This window comes from Cnephaeus nilssonii (genome assembly GCF_951640355.1).
Source record: "Cnephaeus nilssonii genome assembly, chromosome: 5".
NCBI classification, from domain to species: Eukaryota; Metazoa; Chordata; class Mammalia; order Chiroptera; family Vespertilionidae; genus Cnephaeus; species Cnephaeus nilssonii.
This window is the reverse complement of record NC_137076.1, coordinates 81,204,699-81,226,415: the sequence shown is the minus strand read 5'-3', so window position 1 is coordinate 81,226,415 and position 21,717 is coordinate 81,204,699. Positions and strand designations below refer to the sequence as shown.

General features: G+C 38.9%; 1 protein-coding gene across 1 annotated transcript; it reads right to left on the bottom strand.

The window, feature by feature from the left end:
- Positions 1 to 5,352: 5,352 nt before the first annotated feature.
- On the bottom strand, positions 5,353 to 17,881 carry LOC307099082 (uncharacterized protein; the record flags this gene model as incomplete). Its single annotated transcript, XM_079770278.1, is given in 4 exon segments — positions 5,353 to 7,560; positions 7,562 to 7,921; positions 15,373 to 15,382; positions 15,522 to 17,881. Coding segments are annotated over 4 exon segments (4,938 nt in total).
- Positions 17,882 to 21,717: the final 3,836 nt, after the last annotated feature.

Genomic DNA, 21,717 nt, shown 5'->3' with positions numbered 1-21,717 from the left:
TCTCTGCCCCTAGATCTTAACTGAAATGCTGCCTTCTTTTAGGAAGCAATCAACGTTCTGATTTCCCAGCTTAATGGCGTCCCGGGTCCACAGAGCTCTTCATTCGAACTCCTAGCCTGCAGCGCCACCAGGCGTCCTTACTTACTATTGCAAATAGTATTTGCTATTTCATTCCAATTTGTAACTCTGATGTGTAGCAATATCTTTTTAAGTCACAGAAATGCTCCGGATCATATCTCCAATTCTTAGATATTGGAAGCTCTAAATAAACATTTGCTACATTGACTTTAAGTGCAAGAATACTTTTCAGAATAAACTAAAATGATACAAAAATAAAAAATAAAATGAACTTTCTTCATGAAGTACCTTTTGAGTACATGACAAAACTTTTTTGAGAGTTTTTGGTTTTATTATATTTAAGAAGTAAGTGAATGGATGTTTACAAAAGTTCACAATTTTACAAAAATTATTTTTAAAAATTATTTATTTTAGAGAGGGGGAAGGAGAGAGAGAAACAGATTTGTTGTTCCACTTATTTATGCATTCATTGGTTGCATCTTGTATGTGCCCTGATAGGAGATGGGACCCACAACCTTGGTATATGGGTAGGATGCTGTAACTGAGCTACCTGGCCAGAGCCTACAAAAATTACTTTTATCTTTAAATATACATCAAAAAAGGGTATAAATCATAAGTGTACAATTCAAAGAACTTTCACGAAGTGAATGCACTCCTATAAGCAGAACCAAATTGAAACTAAAATGTTATCAAACCCTGCAAGCCTCCTTCTGTCCTTGTCTGGCCACAACCCCTCCCCCGCAAAGGTAAGCACTCTCCTAACTTCTATTATTTTGTAGTTTTTGAACATTTATACAAATGGAGTTACAGAGTATTTGCTTTTTTGTGTGTTTTTCTTCTTTCACTCGACATTATGTTTGTAAAATTTATCTGTTGTATATTCTGATTTATTTTATTCTCATTGCTTTATAGCATTCTATTGTATGACTATACCCTGATTTGTTTATTCATGCTTCAGTTGATGGAGATTGGAGTTGTCCAGTTTAGGGATATTTTTAATATTGCTGCTATAAACATTCTTATATACATCTTTTGATGTCTATGTGTACATTTATGTTTAATACATTCCTATGAGTTAGATTTCTGTACATTACGATGTACACATATATTTAGCTTTAGCAGATATTGCAAAAACAGTTTTCAAATGCTGTTTTATCCAAACCAGCAAAAAGTGAGAGTTCCAGTAGCTCCATATCCTTATCAACATTTGATACTGTCTTTTAATATTAACCACTCTGGTCAGTGTGTGATGATATCATATTATAACTATTAAGTTCTTAATATATTCTAGGTAAAAGTACTTTTCCAGAAATATGTGTTGCAAATATCTTCTCCCACTCTATGGCTTGGATTTGAACTCTCTTAAGGTATCTTTGATGAACCAAACTTCCTAAACTTTAATTTAGTCTAAATTGTCAATATTTCTCAATAGTTATGGTTAGGACTATTTGTTTTTTCTTTAAGTCTTTGCATATCCCAACATCATAAAAATATCCTTATATGATGTTTTTGAAAAATTAATTACTTTAATTTTCACATTTAGAGCTATAATCCTTTGAAGTTAATTTTTTTCATATGAAGGAAGTTAGGGTCAAAATTATTTTTTTCATATAAACATTCAAGTGACTTTCTACCATCTATTGAAAAGAGGATCCATTCCCCATTGTTTCTGAAGTGTCACTTTATAATAAGTCGGTAACCATAGGTCTATTTAAGAATTTTTTTCAATGTTTCTCTTTGTTTATCCTGTAATACAATATTGTCTTAATTAATGTAGCTTTATAATAGGTTTATTATCTGATGGGTAAGTCCTCCAGTTTTATTCTTTTTCTTCAAGACTGCTTTGGTTATTATTGTTCCTTTGTATTTCCATATAGACTTTAGATTCAGTCTGTCAATTTTCACAAAGAAATCTGCTGAAATATTGTTTAGGATTTATTACATCTATAGATTGATTAGGGAGAACTGACATAATTCCCAACAATGAGTTTTCTAACTATTAAACATTATACATTCTGCTACTTAAGATATTTGGCTTCCAATCTCTATTTCTGCTTTGCAACAATGGAATTGTCCTATTTTTCCTATTTCATGTATTTTGTGGAAGTTATCTAAATAATGTTTACTACTAAATTCTAATCACTGAATTTCAAAATGTTGACCTATTCTATACCAATCTGGTGGTGATCCCTAGGTGGTAAAGAATGGTCCATGCTTGCCTTAACCGGCGTGGCTCAGTGAAGGGTCCCAGGTTCGATTCCGGTCAAGGGCATGTACCTTGGTTGCAGGCACATCCCCAGTAGGAGGTGTGCAGGAGGCAGCTGATTGATGTTTCTCTCTCATCGATGTTTCTAACTCTCTATCCCTCTCCCTTCCTCTCTGTAAGAATGGTCCATGCTTGTCCAGCCGGTGTTGCTCAGTGGTTTAGTGTTGACCTAAGAACCAGGAGGTCATGGTTCCATTCTGGGTTAGGACACATACCTGGGTTGCCCATGTTGTTCTATCTCCAGTGTGGGGCATGCAGGAGACAGCCGATCAATGATTCTCTCTCGTCATTGATGTTTTTCTCCCTCCCTCCCTCTTCCTTCCTCTCTGAAATCAATAATTTTTTTTTTAAAAAAAGAATGCCCTAGCCGGTTTGGCACAGTGGATAGAGCGTCGGCCTGAAAGGTCCAGGGTTTGATTTTGGTCAAGGGCACATGCCCAGGTTGTGGGCTCCATCCCCAGTAGGGGGCGTGCAAGAGACAGCCTATCAATGATTGATTCTCTTTCATCATTGATGTTTCTATCTCTCTCTCTCCCTCTCCTTTCTTCTCTAAAATAATATATATATATATATATATATATATATTCTACCTAATAAAATGGTAATATGTAAATTACTATCACTCCGCTATGCCCATGATTGGGCCAGCAGGAGGCGCAGGGGGCGGGACTCAGGGTGGCCGGGGTAGCCGATTGGGCCAGCGTCTGCGCCATGGCTGTGCTGCAGAACAGAAGGGGCCTCTGGGGCAGCGAGCTCACGTCCAGCAGCAGACCATCAAAAGCGGGGGAGCTGGGTGCCTGTCTGCTCCAGCACCAGGCCTTTCAGAAGCCTCCGGCTCGGCGGAGGCTTCCGAAAGGCCTGGTGCACCAGCGGACAGGCACCCAGCTCCCCTGCGATCAAAAGCGAAAGCGTGTAGGGGACCCTACATGATTCAATCATGCACTGGGCCTCTAGTATATATATATATATATATATATATATATATATATATATATAAAAGAATGGCCCATGCTTTACCAATACACACAGTAATTCATAAAGTAATACACAGAGTAATTAATAAAATTACTACATAAATTCATAAAGGTGGGTTCTGGATGTTCAGCCAGTCTAATTTGGTTGATTATACAAATTGAACTTTCCTGGCATAAACAGAAAAAAGTGGACTTGGATTTTTATAATGGTGAAATATATAGGTGAAAATGTCAATCAGATTTCTTGTTATCAGACATAAAAGGTGGTTCATTTAAATAGCTAATAATAAATGAAGAAGTCATGAGATTTGAATACCATATTTGTCTTACATATGTTTGTGTTTAATTTTCTCATTTTTATCACTTTCTCATTTCGATTTTTAGATTGGATGAAGGCTAAAAAGCTGTTTCAAGAATAACTTAAGCTCTAGCCCAGTTTGTTGGAGCATTATCCTTATAAGCTGGGGTTGTGGGATTCTGGTCAGGGCACATACAGGAAGTAGCCAATGAGTGCATGGGTGAGCGGAACAACAAATTGATGTTTCTCTCTCTTTTCCGTCATCTCTCTCTCTAAAAAAACAATAAATAAATTTTAAAAAGATAATAACTTAAATGGTAAGTCATTTTCTTTTTTTATTATATCCTTAGAAAAAAGTAATTCTAGGAAAAGTGCAAGTAACTAATTTCTAGTAGGATGATATTCGAGATTTTAAAATAAATATTTAGACTATAAAGCAAGTTCTTTAATAGCTCATATTGTGCCAAAAGTTCAACTAAGTAGTCCTATAGTATAGTCATATAAATTTAGTTGAAAATCACATGATTAGCTTATTTTACTTATTGAACACAACATAAAACAATAATAATTTCGATAAATTCATTTATCTTATTTAATTTCTATTCTTATTGTCCTTAAGGACAAAATAATGCTTATTTCTTACAAAAGAAAGTTCAGCATAATTAATAAATCTATACAAAATACCTAAAAGCTACATTGAATAACAAAACAGAAGATAACAAAAATAGTTAGTTGACAAAGGTTGTCCATGTCTGCAAAGTAAATTAAAGTGAAAATCTGATATCACCTGACTATCAGATTTGAATAGAATAACTGAAATTCAGAAAAAGTTACCTGACTCTTTTGAGAGGTAGGGAGAAGCTTCAGAAAACCAATAGAAACATACAAAAGGAAGGACAAGGAAGTATATGATGCCCTCCACATCTCGAACCCTATGAAAGGATTTAAGTTTTAAAGTTCTGAGGTTATTTTTGAAACCAAGCAATGACTTAGTTTTATTTAGTGAGTGATTCCAAATTATATAAGATTTTCTCTTTGATGATTATTTATAATAGAGAATAATTTTTAAAATTACAACATTAGTGAGTACTTATGGAGTACATACAATTTCCAAGGCAAGTAGCAATAAAATAAAAAAGAAAATCTCTAGCATATATGATTCTCACAATGGGAGGTCACAGTTTAGGAGTGTTAATATTTTAATGAAGTGCATGTTTGTGTACAATTTGGGAGAAACAAGTATGCAAAGTTATATGCTCATGGTTATTTAGGGGGCATAGCCTAGTAAAATAGTCAACAAGAAAGGTCTAGGTAGCTTACACTCTGATCTCACAAAGATAAAAGTATATGGTAAAGACAAGAACCATGGATATATAGAAATGCAAGATTACATAAAAGCTGTAAAATGTTTCATTAAAAAGACATTAACTAATTAAGAAGTTGATTTAAACAAAATGTCTTCTTACACTACTTGAGTAACTTATAGTTATGAACAGAGTAAACACAGAAAAGGTCAAATATGGAGAAAATACATACTCAATGTTTAGTGTAAGTAGAAATGCAAAGTCCAATAAATATTAATAAAAGAAAGAAACCTAGCATGATCAGGGGCATGCATTGGTTTGGAATAGAGATATACATATCTAGAGAACAATACAATTTCTTAAAAGAAATGCATTGTAGTGGAAGTTAGGTTGGCCAAAATTAAGGAGAAATTCACTTAACTAATACAACACTTAACTGAATACAAAGCTATCCCGGCAATTGGGATTTTCTTTTATTTCTTTCTCAGGGTCCTGAACCAAGAGGCTAGGGATTATTGGTTTTAGGAACTTGAACTCACCAGTCCCAGGGTCTCCCGTCATACACACCTCATACTGGTAGCTCTGGGACAGGGTCCCAGTACCGCTGACGTCCACCAGGTGGCCCGGAAGGTGGCCCTCAGGCACCGAGCAGCCACCCACCCAGGCCGCCCTGCTCCGCCTGCACAGCCGCACCGCGATGAACGCCAGCACCGAGAACAGGAACAGCGACGACACCGACGCCAACGCGATCACCAGGTACACGGTCAGCGGGTCGGCCTGCGCCTGCTCGGCCGCCGCTTCGGGCAGCGGCAGGTAGGGCTGCGAGAAGCCCTCCACCAGCAGCACGTGCAGCGTGACGCTGGCAGACAGCGCGGGCTCGCCATTGTCCTTGACCAGCACCACCAGCCTGTGCTTGGCCGCGTCGCGCTCGCCCAGCAGCCGCGCCGTGCGCACCTCGCCATTGTGCGCCCACACGCCGAACAGCCCGGGCTCCGTGGCCCGGAGCAGCTGGTACGACAGCCAGGCGTTCTGGCCCGAGTCTGCGTCCACCGCCACCACCTTGCTCACCAGGTAGCCCGGCTCGGCCGCCCTGGGCACCAACTCGGTGCAGGGCGCAGAGCCGTTCTGCAGCGGGTACAGCACGAAGGGCGAGTTGTCGTTGGCGTCCAGCACCTGCACGCGCACCAGCGCCTGGCTGCTCAGCGCGGGCGACCCGCGGTCCGTGGCGCCCACGCCGAACTCGAACGCCTGCAGGGCCTCGAAGTCCAGCGCCCTCAGGGCGAACAGGTGGCCGTTGTCCGCGTTGATGGACACCAGCGAGGCCAGGGGCAGCTGCGGGTCGTGGGGCGGCAGCAGCGAGTAGGTGACCTGGGCGTTGGCGCCCGCGTCCCTGTCTGTGGCGCTGACGCTGCCGATGTGCAGGGCGGGGCTGTTGTTCTCGCGGAGGAACAGGGTGTAGGCGGTTTGGGTGAAGGCGGGGGCGTTGTCGTTGACGTCGGAGACCAGCAGGGTTATGTTGTGCTGGGTTTTCAGCCTGGGGGTTCCTAAATCCGTGACGGTGATGGTGACGTTGTACTGGGCTCTGCTTTCTCTGTCCAGCGGGCTCTCTGTGACCAGGGTATAGAAATTCTTGAAAGTCGGTTTTAGAACGAATGGCAGATTATCTGGAATAGAGCAAATCATCTTTCCGTTGTCTCCAGAGTCCCTATCTCGAATGCGGAAGATGGAGACTGTGGTCTCAGGAGCATTTTCTGGGATAGAGCTGATGAGTGAAGATATGAACAGTTCCGGGGCGTTGTCGTTCACGTCCACCACCTCTATGACTACAGTGCCTTTTCCAGAAAGGCCCCCTCCATCCGTAGCTTCAATTTCCACTTGGTAAGATTTAATTTGTTCAAAATCCAATTTCTTTGTCAGTCGGATTTCTCCTGTGACTTCATTTATTGAGAAAGTTTGCTTAATATCATCTGATGCTTGGAACAAGCCATAGGAAACTCTCCCGAAGTTTCCAGCATCTTTATCCTTGGCTAAGACAGTAAGGATTGGCGAATCTAAGGGACTGTTTTCCAGTACCTGCACCTCATATGGGGTGCGCACAAACTCAGGAGCATTATCATTAACATCCATGATCAGGATTCTCACGGTGACGCTGCCAGACCTAGGTGGAGACCCGCCATCCAGCGCCATGAGGGTTAAGCTGAACTCGGGCTGCTCCTCGCGATCCAGCGCCTGGTCCTGCACCAAATCTGGGTATTTCTTACCCTCACTATGATTTCGAGTAAGAACGTGAAAATATGCATTGGGGCTGATCGTGTATTTTTGAAGACCATTGCTGCCCACATCCAAATCCTGAGCTAATGTCAACGGAAAAGTAGTCCCTGGCTGGCTGTTTTCCAGTATTTTCAAGAGCATTTCCCTAGTTGGGAATACTGGGGAGTGGTCATTTATATCCTGGACTGATAATTCTCCTTCAAAAAATTGCACCGGCGTATCCAGCAACAGTTGGAAATGCAATACACACAGTTCAATGGGACCACATAGCTCTTCCCGGTCTAGTTTCTCCTTCAAAAGCAAATCTCCAGTCTGACGATCCAGCATCAAGCGCTGCTTGTCATAGTCAGACACCACCCGGGCCGACCTGCGCGGCCAGCTCCCCAATTCCCAGGCCCAGGTCCTTGCTCAGATGGGCTACAAAGGAGCCGCTCTCTGTTTCTTCCAGCACAGAATAACGAATAGGCTCCGAGCGAGCCTGAGACAAGAACACTAGCAAAATAAAGGCCATCACTTGCCTGTTTGGTTGAATTCTCTCTAGCGTCTCCATGTTGGAACCCGGGCGCTTACAGCCAGTCCCTTCAGCAACCAAAAAGACTTGAGATTTCTTGCGTGGTGGTGTCCTCACAAAGTTGCTTTGAATATTAAATTCGTTTCGTATATCTTCCCCCAAACTCGTTGGTAACCCCGTACCGCTAGCAAAGCCTCTTCCGTGTGAATTTGATTCCGTCTTGGAACAAAGGAATACGCAAGCTTATTCATAACCTTAGCCTGCAGCGCCACCCTGCGTCTTGATCGAGAAAATATTCTCAAGTCAAAGTATATTTTGGAAGTATCCAAAAGTAATCCATTTTTGAAATGTATAGAGCTTTTACAAAGTTGCTATGCCATTAAATTGCATAATTTATCAGGTTATGCCATTACACTGCATGAGCTAGAATAATTGTGAGTCCAAAACAAGAGTGTATTTCGGGCTCCCCACAGCCTCGTCAGTGGAACTTCAAAGAACTCAATTTCCCTCTTGCATGATCTAACTAGGGGAATAAACTCTTATAAAATTACAATTAATGGAAAGTATATCTGTTTGTTTTCAAGTTTGTGAGAAATTTATGATGATGCAGAACTTTGTTAAGGTGCCCTGTACCACATAGTCTCAGGAGACTGTTTTTCAAAGGAAAGGTTCCATCCTCCTGCTCTGGTGTGCAAATAGAAATACAGTGGAAAGAGGAGGCATCTTGCTTTGTTATAAGTCCTTTCACAGTTTGAACTCACATTACATTTAGAAGGAAGTCAAGTAATATTAGAATCAGATTCTTAGAATTGGAGAGGAAGTGAAAGGAGGCTTCATAGATAAAGCAACAAGCTCAGAGGGTAATATCAAGACAAAATCAAGTGAGTAAAAATCATAGAATTTTGTTAAGAGAAAGACTTTCAGCTCATTTAGCTAGATAAGTATCCATGTTTTATAATGAGTTTGCATCTTACCATATTCATCCTTTGTGTCCCAGGTATCATCTTGCCTAGATGATTTGGGAGAAAACAAGAAGCCCAGATTTAAAATATTTTAATCTGTGAGCAAAGAGTGCTTCCGGCCTTTTCTACTCGTATGTGGTGCAGAGAAGAAACTTGTTTATAACATGGATTTCAGAACAGTGCACAGCTATTGTGATTGTCCTGATACATGAGTTTTTCATGTATAATTAGTATATTGAATGGAGTACCACTTATCTTGGCACATATGGGATTTCCCCCCCCTAAGTATCTTATAACCTACTTGCTTAATGCACTTAATAAATTATAATTCATGTTGAATGAATTATTTTTAAAGCCTATCAATAATCTTAGATTCTAATCAAAATTATTAGAAAAAATTATTTTGAAAGGAGTCTGGATTATAGTAGTCATTCAATAAATATCAGTTGAATAAATAACTAATCCACTCTAAGGATTATATTTCTGCCTATATAAGATTATTGTCAGATCATACATTCAGCCATAAACATGTCTGAAATTAAATAGAAAATTCTGAGACATGAAGGTATAATACATGCTAAACACTATTCAATTAAATTTACTTTGATTCTAGTTCTAGTAATTACTTCCTGTAAGAGATATAGCAATGGCAGTAATATGAATACACTTTAGAAATACTTCATATTTCATATTTAAGACAAATCAGAGGAGATACAATAGATGTCAATATTAAGTGAAATAAAAAACACATACTGAAAAAATAAAAAAAATATTATTTTAGATATAAATAAAAAATCTGGGAAAAGGAAAGACCAAATTGTTTATAATATAGTAACCAAGTTCTAATTAGACAAGTTAAAGAGCTCAGAACAAATATGTGCCACTATATTCCAGATATTATTCTAAGCATTTAACTCATTTTTATCCCTCTAATGCCCCATGAGGTGGGCATCTTATTAGCCACATTTTATAGATGAAAATATTGAGGGCACAGGGAGTTTAAATAACCTGCTCAAACAAAATAGAGACTGACTTATAGATGCAGAGGGGAGGGGGTGGGGCCAGGTGAAAAAGGTGAAGGGATTAAGCAAAAACAAAACAAAACTCATAAATAACCTGCTCATAGTCACACATGTGAAATGGCAAAGCTAGGACTCAAACTGTTACAGTATGGCTCCAGAATGCATTCTTTTATCTACCTAAGTGGAACTGGAGAAGTGAACAACTTTTTAGATCATTTAGATAAAACTTGAGCCTGATCTTGGGTACATAGATATCATAGATGAAATATATTTGTATTCAAGTTTTCAATTAATAGAAGAACCTTTAAAATAGCTTGTTTCCATTTAGAGATATGTACCAGCAAAGAGAGGTGCTTACAAAATTTAGAAATTGGAAGGAAAACTGATAGTATTAATTAGGTTAAAAATTTTAAGAGTGACTCCTTGTTGTCTTAAATATTGGAGAAAAAATATCTATGGCCCTAGCCAGTTTGGCTTAATGGATATAGCATTGGCCTGCAGACTGAAGAGTCCTGGGTTTGATTCTGGTCAGGGACACATGCCAGGGTTGCGGGCTTGATCCCCAGTGAGGGGCGTGCAGGAGACAGCTGATCAACGATTCTCTCTCATCATTGATGTTTCTATCTCTCTCTCCCTCTCCCTTCCTCTCTGAAATCAATAAAAATATATAAAGAAAGAAAAAACATCTATGTATAGATCTTTTAAAATGTTAATAGGGTATAAAGTTAAAATCAAGAAGAGTAGCTTGAGAAATTTGTGATGAAATCTAAGGCAATTTTTAATAATTCTCTATAGTTACATACTAAATAAAAATATGGTATTTATATATTTAATGTGACAAACTATTCAAATATCTAATGTCTAACTTATCCTACATCTTTAAAATCAGGAAGTGAGAGTCCTCCAATTTTGTTCTTTTTCAAAATTGTTTTGGCTATTCTGAGTCCCTTGCATTTTCATATGAATTTTAGGGTCAATTTGCCAACTTTTGTCCAAAAATAAAGCTAGCTGGGATTTTGATAGAGATTGTGTTGAATCTGTCAACCAATTTGGAGGGTATCGCTATTTTAACAATATTAAGTCTTCCAATCTGTGAACACTTTTCATTTACTTAGGTCTTCTTTAATTCCTTTCAATGATGTTTTGTAGTATTTAGTGTACAAATCTTGATTTTGTTCAATTTATTCCTAAGTTTTTTATTATTTTTCATGCAATCATAAATGGAATTGGTTTTTTTTTCATTTTGAGGTTGTCTAATGCTAGTGTACAGAAATACTAATTGACTTTTGTTTATTCTCAACCTGTCTAAAATCATTTATCCATTTTAGTGGTATTTGTGGATTCCTTTGAATTTTCTTTATGCACTATTGTATTATCTGCAAATACAATTTACTTCTTCATTTCCAATCGGAATTATTTTATTGCTTTTTCTTGTCGAATTGCCCTGGCTAGAACTTCTAGTGCAATGTTAAATGGAAACAGTGAGATGGAATATCCATGGTTTTATCCTGATCTTAGAGGGAAAGTTTTCAGTCTTTCACCATTGAATATGAAGTTAGCTGTGGGTTTTTATAGTTTCCCTATATCAGGTTGAGTACATATACTATGATTCCTATTTGTTGAGTTTTTAACATGAAAAAGTATTGGATTTTGTAAAATAATTTTCTGCATTTATTGAGACAGTTGTATGGTTTTGTCCTTTCCTGTTAATATGGTGTGTTTCATTGATTGACTTTCATATGTTAAACCCAACCTTGCTTTTTTGGGACAAATCCCACTTGGTCATGGTGTATAACCCTTTTGTATGTTGCTGGAGTCAGTTAGCTAATATTTTGTTGAGGATTTTTGCCTCTATATCCATAAAGGACATATTTGGTTTTCTTTTCTTGTGTTATCTATGTCTGATTTGGGCATCAGGGTAATACTAGCTTCATTGAATGAATTGGGAACTGGTCTCTGCTCCTTTTCTTAAATAAGATGTGAAGGATTGATATTAATTCTTTAAACATTTGGTAGAATTCACCAGTGAAGCCATCTAGTCCTGGGCTTTTATTTGTAGAAAGTTTTTTGATTGCTGCTTTAAATCTTGTTGAATAGGACGAGACATTTAGGGTGAAGAAATCCACTTTTTATAAACCCCAAATTTTTCTATAAGTTGTTTCTCATGAAAGTCTCTCCTTGTGCATAGCCCATATAAGTTGGAGACAATGACTTCAAAAATCTGAACCCTTTTGTCTCTGATATTCCAGTCAGAAACCTCTCACAATAACAGATCTGGGACTAAGTCCCAGTGATGTTGATATCCTCAAAATGCTTAGAAAATAGTCTGTATGCAGCAGTCCATTGAAGGTTCGCTGTTCATCCTCCACATCAGAGTATCAGTGAACAGCTGAGTCAAGTCAGTGAACAAGAGAACCTGTAGGCTTGGGTAGACTTCTGTGGGTGATTCAATGAATGGCAGGTAGGGCTGAGAAAAGTCCTAGGTCAGGTGTAGAATTACCATACCAAATAAAGGTGGCTTCTAGTTGTCCTTAATAATAGCACCAGCTTGTGTCTAGCTGTGGCTATCACATAGAAGCCTAGCTATGCATGCTAAATATCAAGTACTCACTCTGAGACCTTGAATCATTGATAAAATACTCATGAGTTCTAACTCTAGTCACCATCCAGGTTAGCACCTTGTTCTACTGCCACCAACTCAGTGCACAATATAGGATTGCTTTGCAGAAGTTTTTTTATTTTGTCATCCAGCATGTTGTGTGTCATACAGAACCGCCATGTGCAGCACTGTCGTGCCTCTTAATCAAGACCATAATTTTTCCTGTAGGTAACCCGAATGCATCACTTTAGTTTCAAATCAATTTTCCTCAAAATGAGCTTTTTTATTATTAAAATCAGCTTGTTTACTCTGAAGCTTGAAAAGTAAAAAATGTTTCCATTATCTTCCATGTCTACAGCCTTAACAGCCACATAACAACCAGAGGATGACATTCCCTGAGATTTTTGCCTCATAAAGCAAATGCTGAGTGATGCCACCCAAGGGAAACTGGGATCCAGCTCAAACAAATCAATAGGTGTTCATCCAGGACTTCTACCTGTGTGTGGCAAAGTTAAACTAGGCTTCTTAATGAAGGCTTGAATTTGTAAAGTTGGGGGCTCTTCTTCCCTTCCACAAGACTACCAAAACCAGGTCTGAGGGAAACTTCCAATAGGAGATGAATTCTCAATAAAATATCAGCAAGCATATGAGGAAGACTAACAGCTGAAAATTTGACTCAACAGATAAAAGAATGTGTAAATAAAATATAGAGATTCAGAACAATATAGAAAGAAGTTAAAAGTAAAAGATTTAATTTCCTCAAACAAAAAAAAAAATAAAGAAATAATAATTGTGGGGGAGAAAACATATTGTTGTGAAAACTTGACAAATGGAAATGTGAAAAAGAAAACTACAGTTACTTAAACAAAAGAAAATTCAGTATATTGGGTAAATCTCAAGTCAGGACCTAGCAAGTCTCAGAACATCAAGAATAAATTTAAAAATATAAAAGAGAGTTAAGAACTTTACAGATAAAGAATAAGAACTAGACTGATATCACTTTTCATCAATGGTGTTAAATACCAAAAGAAGAGAAGGAAAATTACTTTAAAAATCCTTGATCAACCTGTTGGCAAAGATTATGAGTATTAAATATAAAAATTACTCTGAATTATGACTATATATTTCCAGCTTTAAAACATATAACAATCTACTCCAAGAAGCAAAAGATTCCCAGAATAAAGTCGTGGAATGCGTAGAATCATTTTCATATTTTAAAAAAGTCCTCATTTGCAAGGAAGCCATAATTAATGATTAAGAAAGATTTATAAAAAGTGTAAGTCACTTCATTAGTTTTAATGAGTGATGTTTTAATATAGTTCAGTCTTTTAACAATCTATATAAAAGTTTAAACTTCATTTACATCTCTTTGCTTTTCAGTGTTGAAAGCTAGCTTGTGAATGTCAAGAAAATGTTTAAATTATTTATGAATAGATGTTTTCAGAGAGGTAAAAAAGCAAGTGAACACTATCTAGAATTATGTTTTGAAAACAAATGATAGGTGATTTTAAAGTTTATTCAAAGCTTTTAGTATCTTGCAAATTTCACTTAATTTTGATACCATGAAGACTAAGCAAAGTTCAATAGAATAAACAATTAGAGGCCAGGAATATACCATATTGGCCAAAAAAGGATCATCCTCTATAGTTTCCATGAGTGAATACATCCCTGGCTCAGACACTACCTAGAACCCAGTCAGGTAAAGAGAAGCCTTGATCAAAAGTATGTGCCTTTTTCCTCTCCATGAAAACTCAGCTAAGTATGAAAAGAAGGAGAAGAGCCAGATTTAAACATCTCTATAAAATACTTAATGAATGAAAAGAAATATTCTCTTTCCTCTGATTATTAAGGATCCATGTATTTAATTTTCAGTTATACAAAATGACAGTATTTATAAACAACACTTTAATGAGTGAAGCCATGTCAATCCTAAATTCTTTTCCTCTTTTCAGAATATTGAAAATCCTTGAGAAACTTTAGTTCCCTTTCCTGGAAAGTTCTAGCTTCTGGGTGAGAAAATGCTTTATAAGGAGAATACTTATGTTTTCCCAATTAACTTCTTTAATTGGAGTCTCAATATTTTATTATTAAAAAATAAGTTTTTCTATAGTACTCCAAATAACCACGAAATTTGGTGTTTTGGTTGCTTCCAGATTTTATTCATAGTTGTAGCTATTTAGACTTTCACAGTGATTTTGCTCTCTCTTTTTGTCCTACTCTTGTACAACTTATTTTAATTACACTATAGGAGGCATAATGCTGATGCAGATGGACAGTGTTTAACCCCAGAAGGACCATACATAATCTTAAATCATGTCAGATTGAAATCAGAAGGAGGGAAGTAAGACAGGAAGTAAAGAAAGCATTCCCTTATATGTTACCATATAAATTCCAAGTAGATATTACTTTTTTAAAAAGTAGGGTTGAATGGGACACCAATTTTACCATGAATCATTTGTAGATCATGTATACAAGTACTATCTGGACATTTTTAAAAGGACCCTAAGGTCGGTAACATTTATATCTTAGAATTTACTAACCAAGTTGTCAACCCACAAGATGCCTTCCTAAACAATGTTTTCATATCAAATGGAAAAGCACAATCAGTTGTTCGAAATGCCTTATGTTTAATTTTTCCTAACTCATGAATACACTTTAGGCAAACCTAAGAGTAATTTGCCTATTAGCCTATATTTTGTCCACTTTGAGCCAATATAAGCATATACAACATTGAAATATTAATTGCAAATGTAAAAACAAAATGAATGAAATGTAACACTTTCTTTTAGGTACTATAGCCCTAAAAACATGCTGTGCCTTAAAGATGGAACATCTGAAAGAAAACACATTCTTATCTATCCACAAACTTCAAAAACCATAGAAAAGCTGCTTTAGGAATATTATAAGGAACATCTCACTTGCTATGAATATAAAATTTGAAATGAGTTACTTAAAATAAACCTATTTGAAGTCAACATTAAAACATAATGAATTTATTTTTACTCACCTATTAGAAAAAGAAAAGGAGGCATTAAGAAAACATTGGTAAGAAAGAAAACAGATAAGAATATGCAAGGATTAACTAACTTGATAGAAACTAAAATCAATATATAAACAAAATGATTGTCAACTAAAGATTCTTGATTTTGAAAGAAAGTATTCATAGCCAAATGACTATTTTTTATTCTTCTATTAATGAAACCTAAGCTATTCCCGCAATTGCAGTTTTGCACTACTCTTGTTCAATGTCTTGAACCAGACTATTGGGGAAAATGGGTTTGAGGAACTTGAACTCGCTGGTCCCTGAGCCTCCCATCAGACACACCTCGTACTGGTAGCTCTGGGACAGGGTCCCAGTACCGCTGACGTCCACCAGGTGGCCCGGAAGGTGGCCCTCAGGCACCGAGCAGCCACCCGCCCAGGCCGCCCTGCTCCGCCTGCACAGCCGCACCGCGATGAACGCCAGCACCGAGAACAGGAACAGCGACGACACCGACGCCAACGCGATCACCAGGTACACGGTCAGCGGGTCGGCCTGCGCCTGCTCGGCCGCCGCTTCGGGCAGCGGCAGGTAGGGCTGCGAGAAGCCCTCCACCAGCAGCACGTGCAGCGTGACGCTGGCAGACAGCGCGGGCTCGCCATTGTCCTTGACCAGCACCACCAGCCTGTGCTTGGCCGCGTCGCGCTCGCCCAGCAGCCGCGCCGTGCGCACCTCGCCATTGTGCGCCCACACGCCGAACAGCCCGGGCTCCGTGGCCCGGAGCAGCTGGTACGACAGCCAGGCGTTCTGGCCCGAGTCTGCGTCCACCGCCACCACCTTGCTCACCAGGTAGCCCGGCTCGGCCGCCCTGGGCACCAGCTCGGTGCAGGGCGCAGAGCCGTTCTGCAGCGGGTACAGCACGAAGGGCGAGTTGTCGTTGGCGTCCAGCACCTGCACGCGCACCAGCGCCTGGCTGCTCAGCGCGGGCGACCCGCGGTCCGTGGCGCCCACGCCGAACTCGAACGCCTGCAGGGCCTCGAAGTCCAGCGCCCTCAGGGCGAACAGGTGGCCGTTGTCCGCGTTGATGGACACGAGCGAGGCCAGGGGCAGCTGCGGGTCGTGGGGCGGCAGCAGCGAGTAGGTGACCTGGGCGTTGGCGCCCGCGTCCCTGTCTGTGGCGCTGACGCTGCCGATGTGCAGGGCGGGGCTGTTGTTCTCGCGGAGGAACAGGGTGTAGGAGGTTTGGGTGAAGGCGGGGGCGTTGTCGTTGACGTCGGAGACCAGCAGGGTTATGTTGTGCTGGGTTTTCAGCCTGGGGGTCCCCATGTCGGTGACGGTGATGGTGATGTTGTACTCGGCCTGGCTCTCTCTGTCCAGGGCTCCTTCGGACACTAGGGTGTAAAAGTTTTCTACAGATGGTTTTAGGACAAAGGGGAGATTGTTCTGGATGGAACACATCGTTCTCCCATTGTCTCCAGAGTCTGGATCGGAAACACTGAAAATGGCCACCACCGTCTCTGGCGAGTTTTCCGGGATGGGGCTGGTAATGGAGGACAAGGTCAGCTCTGGTGGGTTGTCATTGACATCAACTACCTGAACTATTACTGTTGATTTCCCTGTAAGGCCTCCACCATCCTTGGCTTCTATGTCAACCTCATAACTCTTAATTGCCTCGTAATTCAAATATTTAATTAGTTGGATATCACCAGTAATTGGATTTAGTTGAAAAGTTTTGGAAATGTCTTCAGAAGCATGAGCAAATGAGTATGATAGTGCCCCAAAAGTTCCTGTATCTAAATCAGAAGCTGAGACAGTGACAATAACAGAGTTAACGGGGCTGTTCTCTAGAACTTCAACCTCATAGAGCGACTGTGTAAATTCCGGGGCGTTGTCATTTATGTCTAAGACCAGGATGTGGAGCTGAACGTTGCCAGACCTGGGTGGCGACCCGCCATCCAGCGCTGTGAGCGTTAAACTGAACTGTGGCTGCTCCTCACGGTCCAGCGCTTTGTCCAGCACTAATTCCGGGTACTTCCTTCCATCCCTACGACTGTTTGTGAGAATGTGGAAATGGGGGTTAGGAGTGATGGTGTAGTTTTGGAGACTGTTTCTTCCCACATCCAAGTCCTCAGCATTTCCCAGTGGAATTATTGTTCCCAGTGGAGTGCTTTCTGGGATTTTCAGCTGCATTTCATTTTCAAAGAATACTGGAGAATGGTCATTTACATCTATGATCTGGAGCTCATTTGGAATAAACTGCAAAGGGTTTTGCAGTAAAATCTGAAAATGCAGTATACATGGCTCTGTGGGGCCGCATAGCTCCTCCCGGTCCAATTTCTCGTGTAGGAGCAAATCACCGGTCTGATGGTTGAGCTGAATACACTGTCTGTTCCCTTTAGACACAACTTGGGCCCCCCTCACCGCCAGTTCCTCTACACTCAGCCCCAAATCCTTTGCTAGGTTGGTTATTAAAAAGCCCCTCTCTTTCTCCTCAGCCACAGAGTAGCGTCTCGATTCGGACCCAGCCAGAAACCCACCAAGAAAAACAAAGAGAAACAGGACTTGCCTTTGTCTAAGAAATCGCTCCTCTCCGGCCTCCATTTCATTTTCTGCCATGTTCTTCCAAGAAATATTGCCAAACTGAGCCTCCGACAGCGCTGGGAAATGCAAAGTCTTTTGCCTCCAACCTTTGGGTAAGATCTAGCAAATAATCCCTTCCAGGGCTCAGATTTGCTTGCTTTAAATCTGTCCAAGCTCACAACTCCTGGTGTATGGTACCGGATCGGTGCGTTACGGAGTACGAACAGTGCCGTGGTTTAATTCTCCTTCTTAGTCAACAGCGCCACCATGCGTTCGCTCGCAGTTTCTAACGCTTGGAGAAGATGCTTTGGGGGCTTCTGTTGTTTTGATCTTTTAAATTGCTTATTCCCCTTCCTAAAACCAGTTGACGATACTGGAGGAGTTTCCTGTGTTACTTGAGTTAAAAAAAGACAACCTAGGGAAATTAAATGCGCCTTTATTTAAAGACGATACTGTTCCTGGCAGAGTCCTCATTTATATGATTTTGCGGAAGTGGACACCTGCTAGGGCTACCACCCCTGTCTGTAATTATTAAACAAATTTGAAAAGATTTTGCTCTACATTATAACATGCTTCACTATCATATTTGTGTTTTTCTTTATTTTCCAACTTTTGTAAAATGTGCATTAGTTGCTTTTCTAGTAAGAAAAACATGTTATGAAAAGATGAACTCATGCATATAAAGTTATAATAAATGATGTCAGTGGGTATATCCAGAGACCACAAATGCCTCATTCCTTTCACATTTTAACATTCACTCGAGGAATACAGAGCTTTCTCCTTTTTATTTCACAGTAATTTTACCATTATTGGTTTCATCAGTAAAACCATATTTCATCTGTGGAAACAGATACCTGTTAAGTTTGTAGAAGTTGAGCATGTAGTGGTAACAAGGCAGACATATACCTTACACAGTTTTCCATTTAATGGGGTGAAGACTTTGAACAGATGTTCAAACAGTGTGAAAAGTGCTATATAGGAAATTTACTGAGTGAACTTGAAAGTATGGATAGGGAGACCTAATTTTAATGGGGGGCAGAGTTTGAGAAAAAGTTCCCAAAGATGTGCCATTTAATGGAACATGAATGATGAGAAGTTTGCCAGGCTAGTGACTACAAAATGGGAAGATTCTGTATATGAAAAAACTGATATGTAAAGGCCCTAGGACAGTAAAGCATAGCTATTCTAGACAATGAAGGAAGATCAGTGTACCCAAAATTACTGTCCCAAAAGTAAGTGGGAAGAGAAGGCTGGAGAGGTAGACTGGGGCCAAATAATGGGTACTTGGCTTTTATTCTAAGAATAAAAGGAAGCTACTGCAATGTTTCAGGCAGGGATATGAACAACACAAATATCATGTGCTCGATCTAGCTCCTTCACAATTATCAGGAATATTACACAAAGGCTCATCTATTAAGTTTAGTCTTAATATTAGTGATATGTAAAATAACAGCAATTATACATCTATATATATTATCTTATTTATCATAACTGCAAGTTATTGACATAGCTGTTATTATTAATTTGGAGGGACAGAAATTATGTGACTTATCCAAGATCCTCAGGTAATAAGTTGGTTAATCAGAGACTTTTGGATACCAAGATGGTGCTCCACATCACTAATAATCTCAAAATAAGATTTTCACATTCATCTTATAATTTTAACAGTGTAGCTCAAGCATCAAATGATATAAACATTTTAAGGTAGGCAGAAGAACATAAAAAATTAAAATTTTGCCCTAACCGGTCTGGCTCAGTGGATAGAGCATCGGCCTGCGGACTGAAAGGTCCCAGGTTCGATTCCAGTCAAGGGCATGTACCTTGGTTGTGGACACATCCCCAGTAGGAGGTGTGCAGGAGGCAGCTGATCAATGATTCTCTCTCATCGATGTTTCTAACTCTTTATCCCTCTCCCTTCCTCTCTGTAAAAAAAATCAATAAAACATATTTTAAAAATTAAAATTTTATTTTAATGTCTAGATAAAAAATTGAACTGCAAGAAATAGAGAAAGTTGGATGAATCCAACTTTTAAATTATAAAATACAAAATACAGTTTCCCCATTTGTATTCCTTAACCTGTGGGCAAGAGAGGAGAGTCAAATTAAGCAGGAAGTGAAAAGGAAAATATGTTGAAGGAAAGAGACACCAAGAACTGATAACTGCATTGTCTTCAAATAATAGTGATCACTTCAATTAATAACCTATATATATATTATATATAAATTCATTATGCATCAGAGAGCACTTAATTCCAGCAAAAGTTTGTTCTGTGAGTATTTAAATATCAGTATATATCACAGGTGAAAAAAAAGACACTTCTTTCTTTCTTTCAATCAGTCATTCAAACATTTTATTAAGAACCTATAATCTTCAAGTCATTGTGCTAATCATGCAATAAATGGGGAGCTGTTGAGAAACATAATTCAAGCACCTAAAAAGAAAAAAGCATTGAAAAGTAGGAAATTGAAAGGGGAAAAGAGAAGTAGTCCATGCAAAAAAAAAAATGGAATGAGCAGACAGACCAAGATAAATATTTCTCCATGAGCTTATTTCCAACTGAATCAGAAATGCTCCAGAAATTTTTGAAAAAATGCAATATTAAACTACATTCGAAGTTTCTAAAATTTGGTTAAGGACAAAGACATACATTCCCTCAAATCTTTTTTTAAAAATTTAACCTCTGCTTATTTCAATTCCATCTTTTAAAAATCTCAGTTTTCATTATTAAAAACTTTATATTTAAAGTTCAAGAGATTTGATAAGTACAATTAAATTTTGTGTACTGGCCTTGTAAACTGCAGCTTTGCTAAATGTACTCATTAACTAACTTTTTTGGAGAATTATTTTACAGTTTTCCACATACATAATCAGATCATCAGCAAATATAGTTTTACTTCTTTATATCCCCCCCAAAATTTTTTTTGAAATTGAAAGCTTGAAGAATTAGCATGTCTTTGAAAATGACTGGACATGTGCTATGCATTTAACTATGGTTTTGAATATTAGTGGTTGATTTATTGAATACTTTTAATGTGAATGGTTTGTGGAATACAACAGTCAAAGTTCTCACATCTCTAAAGAATCACAACTTTGCCCAGCTGGGTGTGGCTCAGCAGTTGAGCATCGACTCAGGAACCAAGAGGTCACCGGTTAGATTCCCAGTCAGGGCATATGCCCAGGTTGCCGGCTCGATCCCCAGTGGGGGGCGTGCAGGAGGCAGCCAATCAATGATTCTCTCTCATCATTGATGTTTCTCTCTCTCTCCCCCTCTCCCTTCCTCTCTGCAATCAATAAAAACTATATTTTAAAAATATAGAAAAAAATAAAAAATAAAGAATCACAACTTCCATGTATGGCCACTTTGTGATAGTATATATATTTAGAAAAATGTGACAGAGTGCTTTGTTTTTCATGAATATACCTATATTAATGGCTTTAGCCAAGGTGACTTCACAAGATAAAACTTACACTAGCCTAAGAGAATAGAAAACAAATATTCTGGGCTTTTAAAAAGCCTGTAGGAATAGCAAACAGTTAAAAATGTAGGACTGCAAAATTACCTAGGCCCTGGGGAAGGGGGGTATAGAAAAAGATGCTCTAACTTAAAAATTCAGACTTTTGGGAAAACAAAATTTACTTTCACATTTTAAGTGGAATTAAGGTACAGGGAGACTAATCACCAAAGAGAATACAAAGAAAATTAGCATTCGTTATACCACAAAACAACACATTTAGAAACACCAGTAACATGCACTGAATTGAAATGAGATATTTACATTTCAAATAAAAAGAAACAACCTCAATGGGCAAAGCAGTAAAAAGGGATTTTTCACAAATTAACAGACTAGAGTCAGTAGACACCTACTAATTC